Here is a 22,102-nt window from a genome sequence, read left to right on the forward strand (position 1 = left end):
GCGGGCTGTTCTGGGTCATTGACTACGCGACTTGGACCGATTCATCATAATTATCACGATGAACGGGCTTTCTCCTCACACCGTGACTGAGTCTGGAGGCCTGGCCCCAGCTTCCGCGTCATACGTCGTGAACATCTCATCTACGATTTGCCTTCAAGATGTCAGCTGCCTCTGGAATAGGGATTTCACCTGAACTCTCCGATACTTTCAGCAGCGCTGTGGACTCCAAGAATATTCGATTCATCAAAGTTGCCATTCAGAATGGTGTGTACTAATGCTATCACCTTTCGGGATCATCTGGACCTTATCCTATAACGGACAGAAACATTGGTGCCGGTAGAGACCATTGAAGTCTCGGGGTCGTTTGATGACGATCTGTCACAACTTCAAACACTCCTTGATGATAAACAGGCAGTTTATGTTCTCGCTCGTCTGGATGAACCACCATCGGAATGGCTAGCTATAAACTATGTCCCTGATGCCGCGCCAGTGCGAGAGAAGGTACGATATGTGCCATTCAATTTGTCCGATTAGCAACTGATGACTGGGATCCCGCATAGATGCTCTACGCGTCGACCCGGAGCTCGCTCACCAAATCACTAGGATCGGCCGTCTTTACCGATTCACTATTTGCAACATCGAAGGATGATCTGACCGCCGATGCGTATGCTGCACACAAACGCAGTCTGGCCGCGCCGAAGCCCCTGAGCGCGAGGGAGAAGGAGATGGAGGACATCAAGGCTGCAGAGAAACAAGCAGGATTCTCGTATGAGGGAAGCAGCGCTCGAAAGAATCACATTGGGACGGGCCATAGCTTTGCCTGGGATCCGGAAGCGGAGAACGCGATGAAGGAGCTCGGTGCAACGGAGACGAGTCGTCTGGTTGTCCTCGTGAGTGGCACTTTTGAACATGGAAGGTATGCACTGATGGATTCTAGGCGATCGCAATGGAATCGGAGACGTTGGAGTTGCATTCTTCTTCTGAGGTAGACATCAATCAGGTGGGGGCAGCTTTGCCAAAGGATCAGCCTGGTGAGCTGGGAGATCATGCTCGTGAGCCTGTGCACAAAGCTAAATTATAGCCACAGCATATGCTGCATTGGCATGGGTGAACGAATACTCCGAGACCGGACGTGATGTTTGTGAGTTAGCTCTTCATGCTAGCTACTCCTTCCATTTGACTCATCGCATCACAGTATACATTTATTCATGCCCAACTACCTCTCCAGTCAAACTCAGGATGACGTATTCAGCGGGTTCTGGCTCAGTGGCTCGAGCGATTGAAACGATCCTAAAAGACAACGGGTCGGCGTTTGTGGTGTCCAAACGAAAAATCGAGACGTCGGATCCAGCAGAAGTGGACGAAGCCTTCCTGAAGTCGTTATACGAATTCAATGCACCGCGATCTGCAGGTGGTGGTGCTGTTCCAGAAGTCAAGCCAGACAGGGGCTTTGCGCGACCCAAAGGACCTGCCAGGAGACGGTGATGAATGGTGGTACGCGGAATGCACTAGGCGGAGGCCATGTACTAATACTACGTGTCACTAAATCTGTACGCTACTTATGAATCATGAGAGGTCGAAAGGTGCTATATGACCACGCTCAAGGTGTTGGTGTTGGTACTCTCATTGTTGGCCGATAACCAGAGCACGAGACCACCAGAAAAGCATCCGGATAGCCGAAGGGTCCGGGCCAAATGTGATGCGGCCAACCTACGGACGGAAGAGGTCCGACGCGCTCCCCGAGTGAACAGCTACCACGGTTGTGGTCACCGGGAGCCCACTGTATAAGAGCCAGCTGTTGAATAAGCAGTCTATTCTCCTCCACCGATATCGTCCGACCACCCATTCCCGGCACGACGATGTTGTCGGTGCGCCTCGCGAGAAGCGCGCCATGGGCCGCCCACCACACGCGAGCTACCTTTAGCCTGCGAGTCTTGAGATGCTTAAGCACGGCGACGGACGCGATTCCGAACAAGCCCAAGGTCTGGGACTCTGTAGACGAGGCTATTAAGGACGTCAAGTCGGGAGATACCCTGCTGTGCGGAGGTATGTCGATTCCTGTATATGGCACTATCCCATCTTATCCATACGTATTACTTTAGGCTTTGGTCTTGCTGGTGTCCCAGGTGATGGACACACAGTTTAATGGGCGGCGGACACGGAACTAAACTACGTGATGTGTGGCTGCAGATACCCTATTGGCGGCTCTCGTGAAGAGGAAAGACGTCAACAAGTTGACAGCTGTGTCCAACAATGCCGGTGCCGGCGACTCTGGCCTCGGTGTGTTTTACTAGGTTGAAGCGTGCATACATGCTGAACGCCTCCCAGGGAAGCTGTTCAATAGCAAGCAGATTGAGAAAGTCATTGCTTCATACCCTGGAGGGTGCGTCCACAAATGGTTTCTCTCGTGCTCCATCTATTGATACACTTGGTGCAGGAATAAAGCCTTTGAGGCTCTATACCTCAATGGCGAGGTGTCCATGGAACTTTGTCCGCAGGGGACGCTCGTTGAGCGTATCCGGGCGCACGCGGCGGGTATCCCAGCCTTCTTTACTCCCACTGGTGCATCGACAGCCGTAGAAGAGGGGTCCATCGCTCAGCGGTACAATGAAGGTGGCTTCAAGAGCGGTGTGAAAATCCCCGGTATCAAGAAAGAGGCAAGGGAGTTCAAGGGCAGGCGCTATGTCATGGAGGAGTCCATTGCTGGCGACGTCGCTTTTATTCGGGCTTGGAAGGTAGATGAGGTTGGAAACGCGGTTTTCAGGTGAGCCCGTGTCGTGTTTTTAGATACCTTTCTTTTATTAACGCCCTCTAGGTATACCCAGAACAACTTCAGCACGGCTATGGCAAAGAACGCGAAGCTTACCATTGTAGAGGTGCGTTGAAAGTGATATTGTTAGGACAGGTGGGATGTTAATCATGATTTCAGGCTGATAACATTGTCCCGGTTGGCTCCATATCTCCTAACGCTATTCACGTCCCCGGCATCTACATCGATCGTATTGTCCAAGCGACTGAGCCCAAGCGAATCGAGTATACCACCCTTGCACCAGACCCGTCCGAACAATCGTCTTCTGAAAGTCCTGAGAAGGCTGCAGCGAAGCAGCAGCGCCATAGGATTGCCAGACGCGCGGCCAAGGAGATCAAGGATGGATTCTACGTTAACCTCGGTATTGGTATGCCCACACTCGTCCCGGAACACTTGCCACCCGGCGTCAAAGCTTGGTGGCAGAGCGAGAACGGTATTCTTGGCATGGGTCCATACCCCACAAAGGACCAGCTTGACCCGTAAGTGATCCGAAAGAAGGAAGGAGTGTTCAAGTCTGATTTTGTGCAGAGACATCATTAACGCCGGTAAGGAGACCGTCACGTTGCTTCCTGGTGCCTCTATATTCGGTGCGTAGCCTGTTCCTTCCGTGCATTGTTCGTGGAGTTAAACATTGTGAACAACACTGCAGATTCTAGCGAGTCTTTTGCCATGATTCGTGGTGGCCACATTGACATTGCCATCCTTGGTGTGCGTACCTGCGGGCAGAAAGGTCAAATGACATAGGCTGACCTTCTCTTTTTGATGGCAGGCCATGGAGGTTTCCCAAGCTGGTGATATCGCCAACTTCATGATCCCAGGGAAGCTTGTGAAGGGTATGCTGTGGTGTTAGATCGTGTGTTGTATTCACTCACAAATGCGGCTTTACCAGGTATTGGCGGTGCCATGGATTTGGTCTCGAACCCGGACAAGACCAAGGTCATTGCAGTGATGGAGCACTGCGCAAAGGATGGCAGCCCGAAGATATTGAAGGAGTGCAATTTGCCCCTGACGGGCTCGCGGGCCGTCAGCCTGATCATCACCGAGCTTGCCGTGTTTGAGGTTGATCGGAAGGATGGCGGTTTAGAGCTGATTGAGCTGATGGAAGGCGCTACGCTCGATGAAGTGAGAGCCAAGACCGGCTGTGATTTCCGGGTTAAGAGGGATTTGAGCAAGCTTTAAAGCGTTCGAGAAACTCCCTGTTGTATTCATAGTAATCATTATCGTGTTTTACCGCTACCGTGCTGAGAACGAAGTAGATGGATTTCACTCTTGTTTGAGCAAATCGCCGCGGTCCGCAAGCAACACAGGGGCGTGTCTTGCGTGGTAGATCAATCGTGATTGCGTTATAAGCGCACTAACTTCGCGGCTGCCTTCAGTCCAGCCCCGGAACCAGAGGGTAAACTGTGAAGGTTGTGCCGGCGCACGGCAAGTGCGGCAGCCTATGACAGGTGGTTACGCTGCTGACTCTAAAGCGGAGTCACATTTCTGCAGAGGTCCGAAGCATTTCAGCCCCAGCGAACTATCATTCAGACGCCGATCTACGCGATTTGGAAGGTCGTGCCGCGCGACTCCAGACTTTACCCACTCTCTAGCTACATCATACCGTGTTCACACCTCCGCAAAAATACATGCCGCCCCCTCCAGAACCTTCAACAGGGGCGCCGTCTCCGATTTGCGAAGCTCCCCACAATGGCCGAGCGTGGGCCATACGAGGAAGAACGAGGGGTCGTGGGGACATATAAAAGACACAAATCGGCATGCCGTGCACATTCCAATTCTTCTGCATCTTTTCTCCCCGCTCGGTTTCTTGGATCTGCTTCTTATCTCTCTCAAAATGTCTTCTATTGCTGCACTCGTCTCCAGGTCGTCTCGGACCGCGCCGCTGGCTGCCAGCGCGCGGTGGAGGGCCGTTGCGTCGCGGCGCATGTTGGCGACGGCGGTCACTGGCGCTGCCCCGTCGACTCGCAAGGTATGGGACTCGGCCGAAGAGGCTGTCAAGGATGTCAAGTCCGGGGATGTCATCCTGAGTGGAGGTACGTATTGCGTATGGTGAGTAGGCGCTGTATGTGCTTATCGATGATGTCAGGGTTTGGACTGTGCGGTGTGCCAGGTGTGTTTAGCATGTCATCACTCGTGTGTGACTGTGTGCTCATATGACATGATAGAAACTCTTCTGGCCGCACTTTCAAAACGACAGGGTATTACTGGCCTGACTGCTGTGTCTAACAATGCTGGCGCTGGCGATAAAGGTCTTGGTGTGTAATGTCATGTGCGTTCAATGCGATGAAATCTGACGATCTTTCTAGTTCACCTCATGCGCGCCAACCAGCTTGAGAAGTTGATGATCTCATATCTTGGAGGGTAAATTTTACTAAACTATCAAGGTAATTGCTGTATTGACATTGTGACTTCAGAAACAAGTACCTTGAGCAGCAGTACCTAGAGGGCAAGATGTCTCTCGAGCTTGTCCCCCAAGGAACTCTCGTAGAGCGTATCCGCGCGCATGCTGCTGGTATTCCTGCTTTCTACACCCCAACTGGAGCGTCGACACCTGTTGAACTCGGTAGCATACCCATTCGATTCAACGACGGCGGCTTCAAGAGCGGTGTTAAGATTAAGGGCAACCCTAAGACATCGCGAGTTATTGACGGCAAGAAGTACATTCTGGAGCCTGCTATTGCGGGTGATGTTGCCCTCGTTCACGCCTGGAAGGCAGATGAGGTTGGCAACTTGATCTTCAGGTACCTCATATTCTCTTACATTTCCTGAACATCGCTAAATACATATTCAGATATGCTGCCAACAACTACAATGGTGCTATGGCACGAAACGCCAAGTTGACTATCGTCGAGGTTTGTGACCAATTTAGGTGGTCTTGAACCATTCACTCACGTTATTACAGGCGGAAGAAATTGTCCCAGTCGGTTCTCTCGATCCGAACGAAGTCCACGTTCCTGGGAACTACGTTAACCGTATCATCAAAGCCACGGCACCAAAGCTCATCGAGACCTTGACCACTGCACCTCCCGAAGGGGCGACCAAGGGTGGCCCTTCAGCTGACGACCTGCTCACCAAGAGTGTCCGCAGGCGGATTGCCAAGCGCGCTGCGCTGGAGTTGAAGGACGGCTTTTACGTGAACTTGGGTGTCGGCATCCCCACCTTGGTGACGGAATACCTGCAGCCTGGTGTGAAGATTTGGTTGCAGAGCGAGAACGGAATCCTTGGCATGGGCCCCTTCCCACCTCCACACAGGGTCGATGCGTGAGTAGCGAACATGCCGGGCTCTATCATTACGACGCGATGCTAACGGCGGGCTTATAGCGACGTTATCAATGCTGGCAAGGAGACTGTCACGATGCTGCCCGGTGCGGCAACCTTTGGTGGGTTTCCCTCGGAGACTTGAAGTTGAAGCGTGTTCTCACCAAGGGCTTACAGACTCTAGCGAATCGTTTGCAATGATTCGCGGCGGCCATGTCGACGTTTCTATTCTTGGAGTGAGTCGAATTGGTTAAATGTGTGCTTTACTATTGAGACTGACCACATTCAAGGCCATGCAAGTCTCGCCGGCAGGAGACATTGCCAACTTCATGGTCCCAGGGAAGCTTGTGAAGGGTGAGTAGCGCCGGCTGTTGCGATGTTCTTGAGCTTGAACTGAATGCGGCCTAAAATAGGTATTGGTGGCGCCATGGACCTCGTCTCCAACCCAGACAAGACCAAGGTGATTGTTGCGATGGAGCACTGCGCAAAGGACGGCAGCCCCAAGATCGTCGAGAAATGCACGCTGCCTCTGACTGGCGCACGGGCTATCAGCCAGATTGTGACTGACTTGGGTGTCTTTGACATCGACCGGCAAGCTGGCAAGATGACGCTCATTGAACTTGCTCAGGGCGTCACTGTCGCTGAGATCAAGGCCAAGACTGGTGCGCCATTCGAGGTCGGGAGTGAGGTCCGGGAGATGATCTAGATAGGACGATAGAAGCGTAAATTATGATGTATACCAGCCATTTTCTTTCCTTGTGTTTCCCATGCATAATGTGTTTGTATCGTACCTTGGCATCGTGGCATGCAATTTTATTCTGTTCTGCATCAGAAGGAGTGAATTGGGGATAATTGCAACAGGGGAAGAGCTGACCTGTGCGTGTTCCGCAGCATGGAGGTGTGTGGCGCGTGGCCGAAATTAGCAAGTGAGTGGATCGAAAATCAAAAGACCCATTTCCCTCTTTGAAGCTACACGGTTCCGCCGCCGACAAGCTGCAGCAAGACGTGCCGACTCCCCACCGCCTACCCCACGCCGTCGCTGGCCGTCTTCTCCAGCGATGAACTGGCTAACAAATATCTTCTCGCCAGCCTCAAAGTCAAACTCTGGCCGCGGACAGGCCATCTCCAACACCGACGATGCCTTCTCCCTGGGATCCCATCCAGATGCATTCAACCCAGACACTCTCCAGGCCCCGGATCCGATGAGCCCTGCCTACACCTACCCTCCCCAGTCACCCACCAGCGCGTACGGATACGCTCCTACATCGTATGTATCGCTATCCTGCCCCTCATCTCGCTCCAATTCCCCTCTGACGTTGTCATGTTCCCAACCTGCAGCACCGGCTCGCGGTCCCGCCCAACTTCTCTCCTTCCCCTACACAACGCTCCATACACTGACGCCATGACCCCTCTTCCTCCCTACCCGCCCCTCGCCCACACCTGGGACCGCCTCAAGATTTGGCTCGCACGTGAATACCCAGAACTTGGCGATACCCTCAATTACGGCATCCTCCAGCAGGACCTCGTCCAAATCGAGATGGCCATGGGCGTCCCTCTGCCCTCCGCCGTGCGCGAGTCCTACCTCGCCGTCGACGGACAGGAGGCCGAGTCCTCGGCCGGCTGCTCTGAGGGGCTGTTCTTCGGCCTCTCGCTTCTCCCGCTCGAGGACGTTCTCGAGGAATGGCGGTTCTGGCGCGAGGTTGACGAGGACCCGGCCACGGGCGCCAACCCGCGCCTGAAGGAGGTGATGCAGTCCGTGCCCGAGGGGTGGGTCCGGAAGGAGTACTCCTCGCGTGGCTGGATACCGCTCGTTGTCGATAAGGCGGGCAATTATATCGGCGTCGACCTTAGTCCCGGCGAGGGCGGCCAGCCGGGCCAGGTTATTGTCTATGGGCGTGATTTTGATACCAAGGTTGTGCTTTGGCGCGGGGAAGGGTCTGCGGGGTGGGCGCGGTGGTTGTCTGCGTTTGTCGATGAGCTCGAGGCTGGTGAAGGGTTCGAGATTGGAGGTCGGGATGGGGAGAGCGAGGGAAGTGAGGACGGTCTGGGCTATGAGACTTACTTCTACGATGGCAACGGGAGAGGGCAAGGAGAAGGAGGAGGCGAGGGTGGCCTTGGTGGCATCCGGTTTACTGGGGAATACCGCGGATGGAGTCCCCTGGAAGTCTGGGCTGATCGGAGTATCAAGAAGTGGATCGAGGCTGGCGTCTTCACAGGCAACTGGTCGAACCAAGGAAAGGGCAAGGTGAGTGGCAGATCAACCAATTAGACGCATCCGATTGTACTTTGGCTAAAAAGTATGATCACTACAGAACCCCGAGATGGCTGTCAATCCAGGGCTTGGTGTACTCCGTGTAGACAGCTCAGCAGAGGTGCCAATACCCATCGTCTCTGCCGAGCCTGAAATCGAGGACGAGGACGCAACCGCAACGGCCCCTCTGGTCGGTGACAAGGAACGTATAACCCAAATGAACATTCCCGCCATCTCTATCACGAAACCACCCGCGCCCCTTCCTGTCGGTCTCCCTACTGCTGCGGATGTTGTCCCCCTACCATCACCCCCAGACTCGAATCGTTCGTCGCTCGAGAACAACCTCGAGGCTGGACGGAATCCTCCTATGCGAGAGGCTGTCCCTACGATTGTTACCCCACACTTGCCGTCACAATCTTTGGACCGCTCTCCGGTTGCTGTGACCCCGCCCGAGGATGTACCCTCGCCCAAAATACCCGCACCTGCACCCCTGGTCAACGGCATCGACGTCTTTGCGGATTCTGCACCATCGGAGATTGTCCCTGTGGTTCCTCTGAGTCCGTCTACTGTCAACCTGAACGGCGGCGAAGCAGTACCAGTCGTAGCTGAAGAAGAGCCCGAAGCCAAGGTTGAGGATGAGAAGGAGACCACGCCGGAGCCCGAACCTGAAGCGGAAGCGGAAGCTGAGCCAAGTGATACCATTCGGTTAGTGGGCGGTGGCGGGTCGGCGGGGGCTGCTGCCGATGAGGAGAAGAGCGAGGAGAAGAGCGAGGAGAAGAGCGAGGAGAAAGTAGAGGAAGAAGAGCCCATGGACAAGGCCGCTTCTGAGGCTGCCGAAGTATCTTCGATTGCGTCGGTGGACTCAAAGACGTCCAAGAAGCAGAAGCGCAAGTCGAGTCTGGCAACGGGACTTAAGAAGCTGGGTAGCATGGGCAACATCAGCGTGAAGAGCAAGCGGAAGACGGATTCTGTGTCGAGCACAGGCACCAAGGAGAGCGCATAGCCTGCTTCTGTCTGGTCGGACGGACCATAAGCGTACGCGTACGAGATGTGGCGACCACACATGGACCTCGGATTAGGTACTACTCAACGGGTGCTTGGGCGGTGTGATGTTGCTGGTAAGGATAATAGTTTTGATTTTGTTGATTCGATTGCTTCGCGGAATTGGACGTACATCTCGCTTCGTCTTCGTTCGTTCGTTCATTCGTTTACTCTACTTTCCCCCACTTCCGTTCGTTTACTCGGCGTCGGGTACTGGTGCGCGGCATGCTAGCGGGTAGGCTGGAACTAATCGCAGACTCGATCCTCATCCTCATCCTCATCCTCATCCACACCATCTCTCATATACATCGGTTTTATCACAAGACATATACAATCCATCGCCCATCATTGCTCACCGTTATAGTTAGCCACGGTTTAACCCAGCCCTTTTTTCACGTTCATGTTCATAATTTGTAGTTGCGTTTATCACCTTGCATGCTTCGCTCGCGTGTTCGTTCGTGAGCGTTGCAACAGCTGCACCGTGACGGTTTACGGTTTACTTCGATTTTTCTTCTTCCCCGCTCGTCGTGTGGACTAATACTGCGCTGATTTGATATACCCCATACATACACGTAGGACAAAACTGATATTGGACATGCTTTTATAGAGTTCGGGTTTTGAGTAATCAAATAATATACAGGAAAATTAGCGTCGTTCATCTATAGGTCGTTGCGTGAAATTACTGAGCAGTGTAAGGAGCTGATATCGATGTGTGGAGAGTGATAGTGAACTTCACTAGAGGGTGGGTTTATTGATTTAGGAATCGTGGAGGACACTCCAATCGATCTCTGCGCCTTCGCCGTAACGCTCGCGGAGCCAGTCGTTCGCTTGTTTGAAATGCCCGTTGCCGAAGAAACCACGGTGGGCTGAGAGCGGGGAAGGGTGGGCGGACCTGTGTTGAGAGTTCTCGGTCAGCTGTGGAAAGAATTTAATGCGGTAGGAGTGGGAGGCTGACCTTAGAACCAGGTGCTGCGTCTAGGTATTGGCGGATAGCAGAATAAAGCGCATGAGATGGAGGTTTCGTTGGTAAGGATAAGAGCGGCCAAAGCACGCACCTCGTCGACGCCTATACGGTCGAAAGTCTTTTGCGCGGGCATGCCCCACGCGAAGAACACGACGCCGCGCGAGGCTCTGTCCGCCTTGAGCTTGATCTGCTGTTGCTGGGGCGTCGACTGGGTCAACCGGGTCGCGTCCGCGTCCGCATCGTCGCCGTCCGCGCGGGGGAGCGCGTTGAGCTGCGTGAGGTCGGCGACGGACTCGCGCGCGAGGATGGCGCGGATGACGGCGTCGGTGAACGTCTCCCAGCCTTTCTTGGCGTGCGAGTTGGCGGTGTGCGCGCGCACGGTGAGGCAGGTGTTGAGCCAGAGGACGCCGGCTTTGGCGAGCGGGGTGAGGTCACTGAGGGTTTAATAAAATCAAGGTTGGGATTGAGTGGTCACTTTTGGGTGAAGGAGCACGGATAAAATAGAGAAATGGTAGGTACCCTGTTTTCTTCGGAGGAACGAAGGATGGAACGTCGTTCTGGATTTGCTTGTAGATGTTCTTGAGGGAGCCGGGGAGTTTCGTTGGCGGGAGGACGGAGAAAGAGAGTCCTGTGAGAGGTAGTGTTAGGTGTGTGGAATAAAGCAGCTAGGACGTCACTTGCCATGCGCTTGTCCAACGTTGTGGTATGGGTCCTGCATATCTGCATAAGTATAACATATAGGAAGAAACGGGACGACCCGCCTGTCCAAGGACAACTATCTTTACGCCTTCCAAGGGAGTGAAACGCGACCAGGAATATATGTTTGACGCTGTCGAAGGTTGTCAGAGGAGGCTCCTTCCAGGCGAGGTTTGGAGCACACCTTCCGGATAAATGGTATTGGTTTTATGCTCGCTGATGAGAAATTCCTTGAGCTATAGCAGTCATCAGAAAGTCACTTCGGCCCTGAACTTGGAGCAGTACTTTGCGGAAGTAGGGCTTGTTAAACTCGGATGAGAGCGCGTTCCTCCAGGATTCGCCCATGGTATCGCGTTCTAGGTGTATTAGAGTGCTGTCTGAGCTAGAAGAAGGCGAGTCTGCATCGTTGTCTTGGACTGCAGGCTTTTCTGTGGTGGACTCCGATGTAGCTTCCGCAGCGCTAGTCCTGGTGTCATCGCGAGACATTCACGGAAGGACAAATCACGTACCTTTTCGACGAAACTTTCCTCTTTTTCTGCGTAACGAGCGTGGATTGCACGAGGGCACGTTTCTTTGTCGAGGTGGATGCCATGGCGCGTCGCAAGTTCATCTACTGTGGACAGGCAGCAAATGACCGCGTCGCGTCCAGGGTCGCGTCGTGGTCACGTGCATAGCCCCTAAATGCGGAAGGAAAAGTTTAGGTGGCGGAAGTGCAAGTTCGACTTCAACTTGAAGCTTGCACCCACAAGCGCTCGCTGCGCCTGCAGCCCACCACCACTGCCATGCCTTTCTATTCTGCTATATTCCATCCTTTACGAACACTCAACCTCTGGCTTGAGAACGACGCCAACGCGAGTGTATTTGATGTCGTCTTCCTCTTCTCTGTCTTCTCCGCCTTTGGTATATGGCTCGTCTTCGACAGGTACCAGAGGAAACACAACAACCCTGTACCGTTCACATGGGACGCTCCTGACGTACATTTACCTCTTCTCTCAATATTTGCACCGTGCTGATCTAATACACGCAGCCCGCAGACCCGATGTGGAAGTCGGTCGTCATCAAAAACGCGAACCTCAAGTCACACCTCGAGTACCCGGACCTGATGCCGCTGCAGCACCCGGACCGCGACTACATCACGAGCTACGACCCGGCGAGCAACCTGCACATCGGCACGTTCCACGCGGACACGCGCGCGGACATCGAGGACAAGATTCTCAAGGCGCGCGCCGCGCAGGAGACGTGGCGCCTGTCGACGTTCCAGGAGCGCCGCCGCGTCATGCGCAGCTTGCTCAAGTGGCTCGTGGACAACCAGGACGTGTGTGCGCGTGTGGCGTGTCGGGATACGGGCAAGACGCGTGAGTGCCGTTTGTTGTTTTTGTTGTCGCGTGACTGAGTGCGTGGCGATGTAGTGGTCGATGCTGCGCTGGGAGAGGTTATCACGACGTGCTCGAAACTCGAGTGGATGATCAATCATGGAGAGGAGGCGCTGAAGACGGAGACGAGGCACTCGAATTTGATGCTCTGTTACAAGACTTCGGAGGTTATCTATGAGCCCAAGGGAGTTGCGACTGCTATTGTTTCATGGAATTATCGTACGTGTCAATGTTGTGCTACTCGACTCGCGTCTGACAATATTGCAGCTCTTCATAATGCTTGGTCGCCCATCATCGCTGCTCTGTTCTCTGGAAACTCCGTCGTGATCAAGTGCTCTGAGCATGTCCAGTGGTCAACGAGTTGGTTCGTCGGCGCTGTTCAGCAATGCCTGTTTACGTGTGGTTTCCCGGAAGATGCTGTCCAGGTGGGCGAATTATTTCTGACTTGCCGGAAACGAACGCTCAACAATCACTTATAGCTTGTGTGCTGCTGGCCCGACCAAGTCGAGGCTCTGACGCGGTCACCGCTCATCAAGCATATCACATTTATTGGCTCTGAGGAAGTTGGTCGCAAGGTCGCCGTCGCCGCTACTGAGCACCTCACGCCTGTTACGCTCGAGCTCGGTGGAAAGGACCCTGCTATTATTTTGCCCGGCACCGACCTCAAGAGATGGATTAGTATTTGGATGCGTGGTGTATTGTGAGCCAGCGCTCGTTCTAGTGTATTCTTTGCTAATAATTCCTGCAGCCAAAATGCTGGTCAGAACTGCATCGGCATCGAACGCCTAATCGTACACTCTTCGCAATACGACGCTCTCTATGAGATGTTCTGCGAGCGCGTCGCGAAGCTCCGCCTCGGCTCTGTGCTTGCGCCCACCGCTGAAGGCTACATCAACACCGTGGATATGGGCTGCATGGTCACCGCTGCCCGGTTCCAGAACTTCCAGGACTTTATCTTTGAGGCGCAGAACGAGGGCGCTCAGATCGACATTGGCGGTAAGCCGGCGGACCATGTGGTTACGGAGAGCAACACGTACTTCCAGCCTACTGTCGTCGGTGATGTGGACCCGAAGATGGAGCTTGCGCAAAAGGAGAGTGAGTATTGGGCTTGTCATTTAGTAAAATCCTCAGAGCGCTCATGAGATGTTTGTAGTGTTTGCCCCAATTGCGACCATCATTCGCTACGATGATATAAGCGAAGCTGTTGAAATCGCCAATGGCACGCGTTATGGTCTCGGTGCCAGTGTATTTGGTCCCCACCAGGATACCTGCTTGGAGGTTGCGCGCGAGCTGGACTGTGGCATGGTTTCTATCAACGACTTTGGTGTCTTTTACGTGAGTGCATACACGTATCGCTATTAATCGTGTCTTACAAATTTATTCATTACAGCTGAACCAAGATCTTCCCTTTGGCGGGAACAAAGCCAGCGGATACGGACGTTTTGGTGGACCAGAAGGTTTGAGGGCGCTCACGAATCCCAAATCAGTTATGTACGACCGCTGGCCATCACTCATCCAGACTGGCATTCCGAAGGTGTTGGATTATCCTATTCGTTCGCTTATCAAAAGCAGGCATGTTTTTAAGCCATTACCATACAAGCAATTTACTGACAGCTTTTAACAGAGATTTTGTCGAAGGGCTCATCGTGCTTTTGTATGGAGACACGTACCGCACGCGTTTCAATGGTCTCTTGCAGCTCTCGAATGCGGCGAGGCGGTAGAATGTCTGAGGGCATTGTGTGGACGATCTATTGACGGATTCGGGGAGGGATACCTTATGGGCATTTTTGGGGAGAGTACTAATCCATACCCTGTCGTAGTGTATATGTTTTGCAATGCTACAGCCAGTTTGATGCACCTGGGACTGAGCGGGAGTGAGGTGTGGTTTCCATATTTGGACAGCCACCAACGCCGTGCAATCGACCCTCACCAAGGAAAGCCAAGGTCCGCGGTGTAGAGCACAGACGGAGCTTTTGGGATACGTCAAAGACTCAGTTGAGCGAGTGCTGAATGTCAGAGAAACATGAGAACTAACAGACGTTGCAGAACGACTGCCTGAGCTCTGCCAACGAACGACTTGTGTTGCTGCCTGCTGAACGGACACCGCTGAAGACAGCCTGTTATTACCCCGTTTTTGGCGAGAAGGAGTTAGCCGTCGCGGAGGCAAAGAGCACCTCTCCTGTCTTATGCCATCACCATCTCCTCATCCTCAGGATCTCGTCGAGGAGCGTGTCACCCAGCTCAAGTGCGTCCTCTCCCCCACCCCGCCCTCCTCTCCCTCCTGCCCATTCGCTCGCTGACCCGTCCGTCTATTACCTCCTCAACCGGCTCCTGCCTCGTTGCTTATGCGCGTGTTTCTTGTGGGCGTGTGGCGTACACACGATCTCCTGCCTTGTCATGTAATAACAACCGTGCAGTGCTATAACCCAACGCCGAAATGCACTGCTCAAGGAGATGTATCATATGATACGCGTACGGAACAGTTATGGCGACGTCCTCGAGTACGATCCCGCCGACGACGCGGACGATGAGAACGTCCAGGGGTTTCTGGACAGATTTGATATCAACAAGTGCGTATTTCTATTATATTTCTATTTCTACTGTTGCTTTGTCCCTCCTGTCTGTCCGGTATGGCTGAACAGTTTGCCACTCGTGGTCTGCAGGGCAAGCATCATGGACGTCCCCGACCTGACCGCGCTCGTGTCCCCACGGACATCGCCCTCGCGTGCCCCGTCCAGCGAGGCGCAGGAGCGTCCGGCGACGGTCGGCGTCGTCGACTACGACTCTCCTATGTCCGAGCCACCCACCTCGCCTGCGTTCCCTAAGCGCGGATACATGGAGAAAGAAGAAGAAGAGGCGCAGGAGCCGAGACAGAAGATGGAAGAGGAAGAGCAGGAGGAAAGGGAGGAAGAGTCGGACGATGCGCTCGCGACGCCCCGCCCCGGCAGTGTCTCGCCACACCGGGGGCGCTCCGCATCGGACTTGCCGCACGATAAGCTCAAGCGCGAGGACGAAGAAGACGAAAGGGAGCCAGACGGGCTCGATGTTATTGATCGGTTTACGCGGGAGGAGTCCACCATCAAAGCGGCATCGGAGGCAAGGAGCGTCTCGTCGATGCACCGGAGCTCGCCTGCTAAGACTCCGAGGCCGGCGTCGCCCTCGCCACAACCAGGCGTTGAAGAAGCTCAGGTGGTGAAAGTGGTCACCGCGACGCAGCAAGAAGAGGAGGAAGACGCGGAGGATGAAGATGCGGTGATGGAGGACGTTGTTCCAAGACCTGAACGCGAGCAGGAGCAGGAGGTAGAGGCACAGCTGGCACCAGCGCCCGAACCGACGCAGCCCGAGGCCAGGCCAGAGCAGTTGCACAAGCAGGAGCAGGAGGAAGAGCAAGAGCTCGAGGACATGGAGGAGTCGCCGCCGCCCGAGCCGGCGCCTCCTCTGGCGGAGGTCTCGACCTCGACAGAGCTCATGCAAGTCGCCGAGTCCTCCAACGCCGCTCCCGTTGCAAGTCTCTTCGAGGTCCCGTCCCAGTCTTCCTCCCGGCTCATTCCCGCACCCTTGACATCGATCACGCCGAGCTACACTTTCCTGGACTTCACTGCGGAAGAGCAGCCCGAGACACTCGCTCCGCCGGTGTACAAGAGCGAGCACGCCGATCCCGTTTACCCACTCCCTTCGCTCAAGATTCTGCCCGCCGAGTTTTCGCGCAAGACTCGGTCGGCCAAGCAGCGCAAGAAGGACAAGGACAAGGACAAGGACGCGAAAGGAGGGGGCAAGGACGAGTGGGCGCCGATGGGCGTCGCCAAATGGGGCGCGACGATCCGTGCCAATCCGGTGTGGAAGAAGGTGTCGAGGACGCCGAAGTGCTTGAGCACGCGGGATTGGAGCGTAAGCGACTATTCATTAATCACGAGAAAATGTGATCGTTTTAACAGCAGTCGACAGGTCGCAATTACTGAGCTCAAGATTACACGGGCGCTTGAGCGCGTTGAGAGCTTGCAAGGTTCAGGCAAGTGGAGCTTCCGACAGCCAAAGAAGCAGCGCACGGTGGGTATGTTGCCCAAGAACCACTGGGATTATATGTTGGACGAAATGGTAAGCTTTTTTCCATTTATCACGAAACTCTGTGATATCTTACAATTATGTACAGAAATGGATGCGCACCGACTTCCGAGAAGAGCGACGCTGGAAATATGTGCTCGCGTTTAACTTGTCCACTGCTGTGCTGGAGTGGCACGCCGCAGGCAGCCGCGAAGAGCGCATGCGGTCCGGCATATGTGTGCTCTGGAAACGCCCAAGAGCCCGGGTGGAGAGCGGGCAGTCCATGGATGTGGATAATCAAGCTCCCGATAACTACTTCACGCCGGCTGCGGGCGCAGACGACGATGAGGACAATGACGACGAAGACGAGAACGGCGAGGCGCGGGTCAACGATCAGCTCGGCGCTGCGGAGGCTCTGCAGGACGCGCTCGACACCGCTGGACCGAGTACGTCGGAGAACAGTCAGGTGCAGACGCCAGCTCCTGAGCGGCTGCAGCCGAAGATCGAGGAGCTCGAGGATTCATCCGCGCTTCAGTCTGGGGCAAGCGGTGAGGACTCGAATGCGATGGCTGTCGACAACTCCCAGGAAGGCCAGACGGAGGGGGCGAAGGCAAAGAAAGAGGACAAGGCGCCGAACGAGCTAGCCGGGCTCAAGACCACCTCGAACGATCCGGTGCTCGTCATTGCGGACTCGGCTCCGGCAAACGGCGAGGTGGGCCCGTCTTTCCCCAAGAAGGCGTTGAAGACGCAGGTGTACGCGCCGCTGCGGGAGCACATCGCGTACACCGACGAGCAGAAGCTTTTCCTCGAGCTCGACGACTTGGATCTGAACCAGCGCTTCTCTGAGCTCTCCACTGCGGACAGCGGTATTAACAATATTGGCAATGATAACTTTGACCTGGGCTCGACGGTGCCCGACCTATCCGATATCTTCCCCGAGCTGCAGCCGATGGTGCTCCCCGACGTCGTCAACACGACGATCCCGTCCGTACTGAGCGAGACGAAGAAGAAGTCGGACCGCAAGGTGGACAGGGACGACAACAGGCGCGTGGACGAGTCCGCGTACAACAAGCTCGTGCCCGTCGGCAGGTTTATGCATGCGAAGCCGACGCTGCTGAGCGCGTTGCAGCCCGCGAAGCGGTTCAAGGACGGCGTGTGGCTCCCGGTCGAGGACCCCGTTGTGTGCATGGATTATGCGGGGCCGCCTGGGAAAACGAGTGACGACTCGCTCCTCGGTACGTCCCCTCTCCTAATTCTACTTTATTTCCGGGAATAAAAATGTGAACACGTCCCAATCAGAACTGTTCGACGGCAACAAAGCATCGAGCTCCGCGATCGTCGCCCCCGCGCACATGCAGTACACGCGCGACGCCAAAAAGCGCGCCGAGCACAACTGGAGCGCGGGCGAGGACGCGCTGCTGCGCAGCATCGTCGCCAAGTACCCGAGCAACTGGACGCTCGTCGCGGACACGTTCAACGCCTCGCGCGTCACGATCTCCATCGACAGGCGCACGCCCTGGGACTGCTTCGAGCGGTGGTGCAACCGGTTCGGAGGCGGCCTGCGCCCCCCGCCGCCGCCGTTGCAGGACGCTGCCGCGGATGGGGCGCCGGGCCCGTCGTCGCATGGCGGTGGGCAGATGACGACGAGGGGCGTTAAGAGGCTGGCGAGCGTCAGCATGGCGGCTGGGGCTGGGAGTAGTTCGGCGGGGCAGACGTCGGATGCGAAGAAGCGGAGGCGGCATGCGCTTATGTACGAGACGATGCGCAAGGTGTCGAAGAAGCGGGAGGCGGCGCAGAAGACGGCTGCTCGTGAGTTCCTCTTTTTTTGTTTTGTTTCTAGCACAGAAATGTAGTTGACTGGGATACATTATAGAAAATGCGAGAAAGGCGCCGGCGGTACATGACACGCATGGGAAGTACAACAACATGCCGCGGTTGACGCCTGCGGAGCTGAGCCGTATGAAGGCAGATAAGGATGCTCGAGATAACGCGGAGATGATGCTAAGGAGGCGACAGCAGGATCTAGCTCAGCAGCAGCTACGCGCGCAGCAGCAGCAGCAGGGCGCACAGGCGGTATGTCATTAGGTCAATAACCCTTAGGAGTAACAAAAAGTAACAAACGAATGGCATAACTAGGCTGGACAGCCAGCGCAGGCGGGCCAGCAGCAGGCAGTCAACGGAGTGGCGCGACAGGCGGCACCGGCGACGCCAAACGTGCCGCAGATGCGGGCGGCCGTGCCCCAGGTTAACATTTCGCAGCAGCAGCGCATCCCGACGCCGATGACGGCCCAAGGCGCGCAGCGGATGTCTCCTCAGCAGATGCTCCAGGCCCAGGCGCACGCGATGGCTCGCCACCAAGCGCAGGTGCAGGCGCAACAGGCTCAGGCTCAGGCCCAGGCCGCCGTCGCGGCGAGTATTGCGAACGGGAACAACGGCGGCGGCAACGGCCAGGCGGGTGCGCATCTGTCGCCGCCGTATCAGTCGCGCGCCGCGTCGGCGTCGCCCAACGCTAACCCGGCACAGGCGTCGCCGCCCCAGATCGCCGCGGCGCTCAGTGCTGGCAGCAACAGCAACAACAACGCGGCCAACGCGATGTCGCCCCGGCCGCCCTCGGCGCAGGCGCAGCTTGCGACGATGCAGGTGCCCGGGAACGCTCTTCCGCGGCCGGCGAGCAGCATCCCGGCGCATTATTTCCCGGTTGTCAATGGGCCTCAGATGACGCAGGAGGGGTTGGAGCAGGCGATGCGCTTTCAGAGTCTTCTTGCTGTAAGTTGAAGTCTCTCGCGTTATCGTTGCGTTTCTTGTGCATTTGTTTTCTATTCTTGCTGCAATTTTTTTTTTTACAATGCGCTGACGACAATTGGGTCGGGCAACAGCAGCGCGCCTCCATGAACCAGCAGCAGCAGCAGCAGCAGCAGCAGCAGGCGGCCTCGAACAATGCGTATCCTAGTCAGACGTAGCGCCTATAGCTCTAGCAGTTCTCTGTACATATATATTCGTTTGGGAACAGATATTGTATGATTGTTTCGTATTCGCAGCTGAGTGTGATGCTCCTAATTTTGCGCCATTGATACTCACTATCGAGACCCCGTCAACGCTCGGCCGTACAGTACCTGACAGCCCCAAGTTAACCTCTTCGAATCAAGATAGGACTTGTAAAGCAAACACATTCAACGGATCATGCCACCCCGCTGCACTGGCCTACGTGGTCGCTCCTCGCGGGACCTTAGCGTGTCAATTGGAGTATTCAAAATACATATACATTAGGTACATGGTCCCTAGCTGAGGATATATCCAGGAAGCAACTGTTCTCCACGATAAGTCCAGTGTAGGTGTCGACTATTTGGTCTATGCCAAAATGAACCCTAGACGTAAGTCTCCACGAAAAATCCCCATTTCTCAATCACGGGCTTCACTATGAGCTCCCATTCTTTGTTTTCATAGTAGCCCTCCTCTACGCGCTTGAAGGAGAAGATCTCCTTGTGAACCGCTCCACCTGCATGGCGTTTCTTCTGTTCATTGTCCAAACTCTGCACCGGGAAGAAAATTACTCACAGTCCAGGCAAGGTTGATGATTCTTCTTATACAAAGCCGTCTTAGCGTTCTTTTTGGACGAGACCGCGAGATCGTCATGATTCACGTTCGGCCAGTGCGGGTCGAGATACGGCGTATGGACGACCAGGTCTGCCAGCTCGAGATGAATGAGTCTTTCGAGGCGGTGGCATAATGGGCCCGCTGGGCCCGCCTTGATGAGGCCTCTCAGCAGGCTCCCTTCATCGCCATCAGCAGACGCAGGCCACCAGCCGCGAACGACCTGTTCCTTCGAGCTGCACTGTTTCTGCCACTGGTCGAGGCGCTGATTGAGGGTGGTAGCGCGTCCGACCTTCAGGTGCACCACGTCGGGGGTATGCTTGTCTGATGCTACCGTTAGCCGACTTGCATACTAACATGGGCGCCAGGGATGTCAGTTACCTCGTATCTCGTAGGTATAGATGTAGCCGTCCTTGTCACTGCCCGACTTGGGTTTCGCCATCACCGCGCGCAAGACAGCTTGGGTATCTGGATGCAGGTATTTGGGTATCCAGGCTATAGAGCATTTATTAGCGTGTACGATGCGAGGCTGCGATGCGCCTTACTATCAAATTCCACGTATTGACCGTTCTTGAAGGCAGTGAAGCCATTTTGCTTCCCGATCTCGTCCCGATGTTGGTGGCAGAAGCGTTCAACGTCGAGATCTGGATCCAGCGTTGCGAGCGCAGGTCCGACTTTGACCATACGCTTGCAAGGCTGACTAGCCTTGGTGAACCCAGAGCACCTTACGCTGTCCTTACCCGGCGACGAAGTAGCCGCGGATAAAGTAGGCGAAGGCGGGGAAGAGGTAGCGCGCTTGTGACGCGGTGGTGTGCAAGGGGCCGGCTCGGGTGTCTCGGTCGGAGATGTCGATTTGGCCTTGCGCGTCTTTGGGGACTTCACATTAGGTGGGGAAAGTGCAGAGTCGGAGGAAGGGCGAGGACGATCAAAGGCCGGAGGTGCAAGTTTCGACGGGCGTGGTGGAGTACTCGGCGCGGGCTGTTTGGGGGGTGACGCGCTCTTGGGTGGGGTGGGTGGTGGTGAACCTCCAAGAGCGTACTGCATTGTACGGGACCGTGGCACTTGGGGAATCGGCATCGAAACAGCTGCATTTGGGACTCGAAATGGCCCATTGCTGTTTGCAAGGCCATAGTCATCGCGCTGTATTCGGCCAGCATCAAGTGAGGCGTTCAAGGCCATGCGTTCAGGGCTGAAGCCGCCGACGAAGCCATTGGTATGGAGGTTCGTGAACGCGTTGTTCGCTGATGTCCCGAAGCCGGCGTTATAATCTCCGCTGCCTTTCCGTTGGTTTGGGCTCGGAGAGCCCTTCAGCGCCATGGCATTGAAGCTCTCAACGAGGTCATGCCTCTTCGGCGGCAGTGGCGGCGGGCGACTGGAAGTCATTGTCGCGGGAAGATGTTGAATTTCAAGTAGGACTGCTGCTGCAGTTGGCCTTCACAATGATCAGGGTGAAGAATGTGATAGTCGTCGAGCCCTGTCGAGACCCGCTTGGGAATACAAAGCCAAAGCTGTCAACTCAACTTGGGGACAGCCGACGCTGGTGTTTGTTTGCTGCACCGTGCACTGACTAGTGACTATCGAGAACAAGAGATGGGTTTAATATCCGAACCTAGGAGGCACCAGCTCCTTCAAGGGCTGTATGCGCATGGGAACGCGGTAATCGCCCCCGCATCGCCATTTGCGACCTGACGATGGCCACCTTGAGGGCGGGAGAAACCGAATGTGTCGAGTCTCGTCATCTGACTTGTTGAGTTGGTTGACTCCATACATAAGAAGCATCGATTCAATCATGTCCATCATCCACCCGCGAAATGCCTTTCTTCCTTTCTTCCACCACCACCATTCCCTGCGTGAGTCTGACTCGGGAGGGTATAGCCTTGACGCTGTGTGGCATCGCCTAAAGCGTTCGCCCTGACTCGATCTGCACGTGCGTATTCTTTCCCACTCTTATTATCCTTTCGTTATCTTTTCTCTTCGGATGAAACGCACTGGGCTCTGAATCTATGAGATGTCATGCACTACGCTCTACGTGAGCGGCGGCTTAGAAACCCGTCAACTGAACTTTCTTACACCTTTTG

At 55.2% G+C, this 22,102-nt stretch overlaps 8 protein-coding genes across 8 annotated transcripts; 6 read left to right on the top strand and 2 right to left on the bottom strand.

Moving 5' to 3' along the window:
* Positions 1–90: 90 nt before the first annotated feature.
* Positions 91–1,633, top strand: CONPUDRAFT_98510 (actin depolymerizing protein). The gene is made up of 6 exons (XM_007766742.1): positions 91–264; positions 323–501; positions 561–890; positions 938–1,031; positions 1,088–1,141; positions 1,196–1,633. Exons 1-6 carry the CDS (start codon positions 159–161, stop codon positions 1,483–1,485), a joined length of 1,053 nt encoding a protein of 350 aa, XP_007764932.1. The 5' UTR covers positions 91–158; the 3' UTR covers positions 1,486–1,633.
* A 107-nt stretch (positions 1,634–1,740) lies between these two features.
* Positions 1,741–4,042, top strand: CONPUDRAFT_80035 (3-oxoacid CoA-transferase). The gene is made up of 11 exons (XM_007766122.1): positions 1,741–2,046; positions 2,103–2,126; positions 2,191–2,280; positions 2,329–2,383; positions 2,438–2,764; positions 2,816–2,876; positions 2,930–3,288; positions 3,338–3,396; positions 3,459–3,517; positions 3,579–3,642; positions 3,699–4,042. Exons 1-11 carry the CDS (start codon positions 1,860–1,862, stop codon positions 3,986–3,988), a joined length of 1,575 nt encoding a protein of 524 aa, XP_007764312.1. The 5' UTR covers positions 1,741–1,859; the 3' UTR covers positions 3,989–4,042.
* A 567-nt stretch (positions 4,043–4,609) lies between these two features.
* CONPUDRAFT_80036 (3-oxoacid CoA-transferase) lies at positions 4,610–6,897 on the top strand. The gene is made up of 11 exons (XM_007766123.1): positions 4,610–4,842; positions 4,896–4,919; positions 4,975–5,064; positions 5,116–5,170; positions 5,224–5,550; positions 5,601–5,661; positions 5,712–6,070; positions 6,131–6,189; positions 6,245–6,303; positions 6,358–6,421; positions 6,481–6,897. The coding sequence occupies exons 1-11, from the start codon at positions 4,644–4,646 to the stop codon at positions 6,771–6,773; spliced, it is 1,590 nt and encodes a 529-aa protein (XP_007764313.1). The 5' UTR covers positions 4,610–4,643; the 3' UTR covers positions 6,774–6,897.
* A 401-nt stretch (positions 6,898–7,298) lies between these two features.
* CONPUDRAFT_118316 (uncharacterized protein) lies at positions 7,299–9,932 on the top strand. The gene is made up of 3 exons (XM_007766743.1): positions 7,299–7,334; positions 7,406–8,312; positions 8,380–9,932. The coding sequence occupies exons 2-3, from the start codon at positions 7,470–7,472 to the stop codon at positions 9,319–9,321; spliced, it is 1,785 nt and encodes a 594-aa protein (XP_007764933.1). The 5' UTR covers positions 7,299–7,334; positions 7,406–7,469; the 3' UTR covers positions 9,322–9,932.
* CONPUDRAFT_98512 (uracil-DNA glycosylase) lies at positions 9,904–11,459 on the bottom strand. The gene is made up of 8 exons (XM_007766744.1): positions 11,305–11,459; positions 11,204–11,255; positions 11,085–11,152; positions 11,005–11,035; positions 10,843–10,951; positions 10,415–10,757; positions 10,315–10,334; positions 9,904–10,251 (listed from the first exon to the last, which is right to left on the bottom strand). The coding sequence occupies exons 1-8, from the start codon at positions 11,362–11,364 to the stop codon at positions 10,116–10,118; spliced, it is 819 nt and encodes a 272-aa protein (XP_007764934.1). The 5' UTR covers positions 11,365–11,459; the 3' UTR covers positions 9,904–10,115.
* Positions 11,460–11,801: 342 nt separating this feature from the next.
* CONPUDRAFT_118318 (Aldedh-domain-containing protein) lies at positions 11,802–14,198 on the top strand (the record flags this gene model as incomplete). Its single annotated transcript, XM_007766745.1, has 9 exons — positions 11,802–11,993; positions 12,047–12,374; positions 12,429–12,611; positions 12,660–12,817; positions 12,872–13,092; positions 13,141–13,487; positions 13,546–13,731; positions 13,787–13,964; positions 14,017–14,198. 9 exons carry the CDS (start codon positions 11,802–11,804, stop codon positions 14,111–14,113), a joined length of 1,890 nt encoding a protein of 629 aa, XP_007764935.1. The 3' UTR covers positions 14,114–14,198.
* A 291-nt stretch (positions 14,199–14,489) lies between these two features.
* On the top strand, positions 14,490–19,199 carry CONPUDRAFT_98516 (uncharacterized protein; the record flags this gene model as incomplete). The annotated part of the gene is made up of 8 exons (XM_007766746.1): positions 14,490–14,637; positions 14,810–14,962; positions 15,056–16,280; positions 16,338–16,487; positions 16,543–17,668; positions 17,733–18,242; positions 18,307–18,506; positions 18,570–19,199. Coding segments are annotated over exons 1-8 (4,053 nt in total), but the record flags the coding sequence as incomplete, so codon positions are not given.
* A 599-nt stretch (positions 19,200–19,798) lies between these two features.
* CONPUDRAFT_47377 (uncharacterized protein) lies at positions 19,799–21,068 on the bottom strand (the record flags this gene model as incomplete). Its single annotated transcript, XM_007765818.1, has 4 exons — positions 19,799–19,929; positions 19,989–20,348; positions 20,406–20,519; positions 20,570–21,068. 4 exons carry the CDS (start codon positions 21,066–21,068, stop codon positions 19,799–19,801), a joined length of 1,104 nt encoding a protein of 367 aa, XP_007764008.1.
* Positions 21,069–22,102: the final 1,034 nt, after the last annotated feature.

This window comes from Coniophora puteana (assembly GCF_000271625.1).
Source record: "Coniophora puteana RWD-64-598 SS2 unplaced genomic scaffold CONPUscaffold_2, whole genome shotgun sequence".
Taxonomy (NCBI): Eukaryota; Fungi; Basidiomycota; class Agaricomycetes; order Boletales; family Coniophoraceae; genus Coniophora; species Coniophora puteana.